Below are 5,905 nucleotides of genomic sequence, written 5' to 3' on the forward strand. Positions count from 1 at the left end.
TCCCCCTTCATGTCCCCAGCTCCCCATTATCTCCCCCTTCATGTCCCCAGCTCCCCATTATCTCCCGCTTCATGTCCCCAGCTCCCCATTATCTCCCCCTTCATGTCCCCAGCTCCCCTTTATCTCCCCCTTCATGTCCCCAGCTCCCCTTTATCTCCCGCTTCATGTCCCCAGCTTTCCCATGTCACCTTCATACTTCCAGCTCCCTGTCTCCCCCTTCGTGTCCGCGGCAGCTCTAGTCGGCACTGGGCAGCAGTTCTGTGTGATGAGGGGGCGGGGATTACACCGCTCCCACTCATTGGCTGCTGCGCCGGCTGGATGATGCTTCACGCTGCGCCCAGAACCAGGCGAGCCGAGGCCGCAAGGAACTGTGCCGGTCTCGTGCGGACGGCAATGCATCCCTGCCGCACACAGCTGCCCGTACATGCTACGGGTGGCTGTGCAGGGATGTAGCGGCAACTCTCTGGAGGGGGGGCCCTCTTCTTCCTCGCTGGGCCCCCCCCCAAGTGGCCGAACGCCGAGGCCCGGTCGCAATTGCGACTGCTGCGACCCTGGTAGTTCCGCCAGTGGTGATAAGACCTACAGCTGTAGATAATAAGTTCACTTGTTTAACCGGAGGGGAAGTAGAGAGTTGCGTCCAACCTGACTATCTGGAAACAGACTGTGGAAATGAACAATGAACTAAAACCATAAGAGATTGCTTCAGAGACACTTTTGGAACTAACCCAACATCAACATTTATCCTTATGTGATGTCCGGGAGGAAAGATAAGTAACTGTATCCGCCACACTTTACTATTCACCGGCGAGGTGTAATAGGGGATTGTTCGGACATAACTACCAGAACCATCACAGTTATTTTACCCGGGATTGACCCTTTCTAGTCCAGCTTTAAACAATTATCTACAGCTGTATATAAGGTCTTATCACGATTACAGACACTTTATTTAAGATTATACCCATTATACGTGTGAATTTTAGATTTCATGCACTTTTTCAACGAATTATTTAATTAATCACACATATATAATGTATTTAGTTACCTAGGATTGACCTATCTTTGTCCAGTTTTGATGCACAAGGTTGAATCACGATCACAGGACATTTTTATGAGTTACTATCTATATATTTTGGTCTGATTTTCCAATTGCCTTCCCATCTAATAAGAATTATTTTCACTGATCACATACACAATATTTTATATATCTATTCATCTGTTTTTCACGTATTTATTTTATAACCACTATTTATTTAAATTAATTTCACAAGGCACCCATTAGAGGTGAATTTATGTCACATAATTTGTATATCAAGGCTTAGCGCAACATACTAGCTACTCATTTACACGGGTTTTCACCACACATTGTTGCAGCTGGCAATCTATCATACACTGTTTTCTATTCCTAGCGCAACATGATCTATGTGTGCTGGTTTTTTTTTTTGGGGAGGTGAGAGAAATTCCTGTTCCAAGAAAATGTTTGCCCAGGGTCCGATCAGTATTAAGGACGGGCCTGGTTCAGTGTAAAAAAACCGGCATAGTACCGTGTTTCCCCGAAAGTAAGACCTACCCCGAAAATAAGACCTAGCGCTATCTTCAGATGTGCCGTTTTTTTACACTGAATCACAGTACACTCTGTGACAGCTGTATGTCCTGGCCGCTGTGCTGGGATGCTGGTGTCACTACTACTGCGGTTGGGAGAGGCAGGGAGCGGTGAGACATTGTCTACATGCTGAAACATCTGCAAACTGTATTTTGTGTTGAAGAAATTAAAAAAGACTGTCCTGTTTATGTTTAAAACGGCTTCAAGACTGTTCCTTAAGCGATCACCATATGTGCTAAGTCCCCCAAACATTACAGTATGTGCTAGTGTTGGGTGAACTTGCTCGGGTTTGATTTGCGGATGCCAAAAATATGCCAACAATTTTCCCAATTGTGAACCTTAATGTGAACCCCACTGAAGTCAATGAGAAGCGAATCTTGAAAATGAATTCTCTCCATTTTCATGGCTAATTGGCAAGAGATTGTCAAGCAAAGTGCATGGGGAGCTGGGCACTGCCCTGGAGGACATGTGCCAATGCAAAAAATGTTTTTAAAAATACCATTCAGCCGGGGAGATTGCTTCTTATTTTTTGCATATTTGAGGGTGACTTGAAAATACCCCACAAATTCTTCAAATGACTAACTACAGAAATGAATTTAGGCTATTTGTGGTGTTACAGAACATTGCGATCCTTGGGGACAGAGTCAATGACATTGTATCCTGGCATCACATATCTTGTACATGTTATGTATTTCTTATCATTTACATTATTTCTTGTCTTACATAAAGCAGCACAGTCCCTATTTGATTCATTTTAACATGAAAAAAGTATTTCTAGGTTGTTTTTGTGGCAACACATGTTTTTTTATCTAGTTACTACTAGTCAGAATGGAGCATTTAAAGTAGTAGACAGAACAGATCCAACAGCTATCAGTTTCATATCATGTGAACTTCTATTAGTGCATTACCACACTGTATTGTCTACAAAGTTTAAATAAAGTTCAATACAGAGTGCAAAAAAAAACTTCAAAGCCATAATCCCATATTCCAGAGGTAAGGAATTGTTATGAAGAAATATAAATTACAAAGTCATATTTCAGAGACAATAGTCAGACATAGAGAACAACGGCTGGAGGGTATGTAAGCAGCTTGATTGGGCAGCAGTGTAAGAGGGAGAGACAAGGAAGGGTTTAAAGAAACTCAAATAGAAATGACAGCAGATTATAACAGAGACAAGAGGCAGAAATATTGCAGAGACACACTGCACATCATGAAAGCCTTTTTAGCAGGTCAGATTAGAAGAGGGAGAGACAAGTCATAATTAATCCAGAAATATAAAGGACATGGGATTATGTCAGAGACACAAAGCAGAAGTATTACACAGACACGTGTAAGCCTTTTTAGTAGGCCACATTTGAGGAGTGAGAGGCGAGGCACGTTTTATCTAGAAATAAAAACGACATTGAATTATGTTAAAGACTCAAGGCAAAAATATTGTACAATAAGCAATTAATCAGTGGAATAAGATGATAATGCGTAGCAGGCCGGAAGTGTAGGCAAGAGATAGTAATGGATGGCAGGCCAGCAGTGGTGTGAGTAGATGGTAATCCTGTGTAGTATATTAATGGTTTGGGGGCCAGATTCTAAGAAAACTTTGTGAAGAAACTCTGCCTCTCTCTTTGGGCCTCTCAGTTATGACAAAAGGGAATTTCTTTTTATCCCCTTCCCAACCTATGACGAGATTATCCCGTCACTATAAATCAGTTTGTTAACGACCGGTGGCGGGATAATCCAGTCATGCGGTACAATGAGTGCTGGTCCATGAAGGGACCAGCAGCTCACTGAGTCACTGCTGTTGATGGGTCCCTTGAGGTCCGAGGCAGACGCTCAACAGAAGTTTAGAAGTTTAGGTGGTCACAGCTCTGCGATCACAGCCAGAGCTGATCACTGTGATCGCAGAGCCGTGACAGTCACACAGCCGGCAGCTCTCAGCAGTGATTTGTATACAGCTAGCCGGCTGTGTGTTTTTTCAAATTGATACAAAGAGTCTCTCAGCAGAATACTGTATTCTACTTAGAGATACTAAGTATCAAAGCCCCTTTAAATGAAAAAAATAACGCCTTAGTGCCCCCGAGTTAAAAATAAGTAAATTAAAAACAAATAAAAAATAAAGTTTTTTTAGAATTTTTAAACATTTAAAAAAGAGAAAAAAGTAAAAAAACAAAAAAGAAAATATTGTAAAAATGTATTTCACTCTTTGTATTTTGTGACCTATAACTCCAAAAAAAACTGAAATCCCAGACATATGATATACCCTATAATTCAGGACAAATAAAATAATTTATTATGAATGACTTTCTGTTAGCTACAATTATTATTATTATTATTATTACATAGTATTTATATGGCGCCAACAGTTTGCGCAGCGCTTTACAATATAAAAGATGTCAACTGGTTAAAAAAAAAAATAATTGAATTTTTTAGAAAAAAATAAGAATTTATATATGCATATGTCACATCAAATTAAAGCGGTAAATAATATGTGTAGGTGTCATGAATGAGGAAGATTGAAATTTTGGTTAAGCAAACACAGAGCAAAAATTGCAAAATTGCTCCGTTCTCCGGAAGAGAAAACATTTTCTGAAGTGTCACTAAGGGGATGAAAACAAATGCTGGTAGATGAGCTCGGCCTCGCCCTGTACAGGAAAGATATATCCGGTTCAATTGCATTTCACTTTCATTTCTCTCTTCTGCTGTCAGCGATGGCGTCTGCTGATCTGAGAGCTCAGCTGCAATGTTCCGTCTGTCTGGACATTTATACAGATCCTGTAATGCTGAGATGTGGACACAACTTCTGCCGGGTCTGTATTGATCGTGTGCTGGATACACAGGAGAGGTCTGAAGGTCATTCCTGTCCTGAATGCAGAAAGAAGTTTCAGGGTCGTCCGGCACTGCAGAGGAACAGGAAACTGCGTAACATAGCGGAGAATTTCCTGTCTGCTCAGCCCGATCAGGAGGAGTCCGGGGTCCTCTGTACTCACTGTGTGGACTCTCCTGTACCTGCTGTTAGATCCTGTCTGCTCTGTGAGGTTTCTCTGTGTGATAAACACCTGAGAGTCCACAAGAAGTCTCCAGAACACATCTTATGTGACCCCACCTTGTCCATGGAGAGCAGGAAGTGCTCCGTCCATAAGAAGATCCTGGAGTATTACTGCACTGAGGATGATATCTGTATCTGTACGTCTTGTTGTCTGATTGGAGGACACACCGGCCATAAGATGGAGTCACTGGATGAGGCTTCTGGGAAGAAGAAGAAGACACTGAGGAATGTTCTGCTGAAACTTCTGACACAGAGAGAGGAGACGGAGGAAAGAGTCCAGAGTCTGCAGGAACACAGGAGGAAAGTAGAAGGAAAAGTAGCCGGTGACACAGAGAGAGCCTCTGCCCTGTTTAGAGAGCTCAGGAGACGTCTGGAGGACCTGGAGAAGAGAGTCCTGAGTGAGATCTCCGGGAGGGCAGAGCGGGTCTCCATCTCTGTGGTGGATATGATCCGGGAGCTGGAAATAAAGAAGGACGAGCTGTCCAGGAAGATGCGTGACATTGAGGAGCTGTGTAACATGACGGATCCACTGACTGTCTTACAGGAATCAGACGCAGGTGACTTGTGTGATACTGAGGATGGAGATGATGAGGACAGAGAGAGACATGATAGACTCCTCCATGATGGAGGGGGTCTGGATGTGGCTGGGCTCTCACACACATTACACACATTATCTGATATAATAACAGGGGTAAATGTATCCTTCTATATACAGGAAGCTGAAGACATATTACTGGATGTGAGCACAGCTCATAATAATCTACAGATATCAGATGACAGGAAAACTGTATCCAGGTCAGATGTAAACCAGAATCGCCCAGATACTCCAGAGAGATTTAAGCGTTATTCTCAGGTGTTAGGCAGTCGGAGTTTCTCCTCAGGGCGACATTACTGGGAAGTGGATGTCGGGGGGTCAGATAGATGGAGAGTCGGGATGTGTTACCCCAGTATAGGGAGGAGAGGAGGAGGAATGCAGTCACTGATTGGATATAATAACAAGTCCTGGGGTTTGGATTGGGAAGATGATGAGTATTCAGTGATACATGACAGTAATCAGATCCCATTACCCCCCAATATCTCCAGTAACAGAGTCAGGATATATCTGGATTATGAGGCCGGGCGGATCTCCTTTTATGATCTGCGTGACCCGATCCGACACCTCCACACCTTCACCACCACCTTCACTGAGCCCCTCCATGGCGGGGTAGGTGTATGGGGAGGTTGTATAAAGATCTGTGGGAGGAATCGGGAGATGTGAGCCCAGA

General features: G+C 43.2%; 1 protein-coding gene across 1 annotated transcript; it reads left to right on the top strand.

The window, feature by feature from the left end:
* The first annotated feature begins 4,302 nt into the window (after window positions 1–4,302).
* Window positions 4,303–5,905, top strand: LOC108802498 (E3 ubiquitin-protein ligase TRIM39-like). The gene has a single exon (XM_018574362.1). The coding sequence runs from the start codon at window positions 4,303–4,305 to the stop codon at window positions 5,896–5,898; it is 1,596 nt and encodes a 531-aa protein (XP_018429864.1). The 3' UTR covers window positions 5,899–5,905.

The sequence above is a fragment of the Nanorana parkeri genome, unplaced genomic scaffold, assembly GCF_000935625.1.
Source record: "Nanorana parkeri isolate BGI_ZX_2015 unplaced genomic scaffold, ASM93562v1 scaffold2899, whole genome shotgun sequence".
Lineage (NCBI taxonomy): Eukaryota > Metazoa > Chordata > Amphibia > Anura > Dicroglossidae > Nanorana > Nanorana parkeri.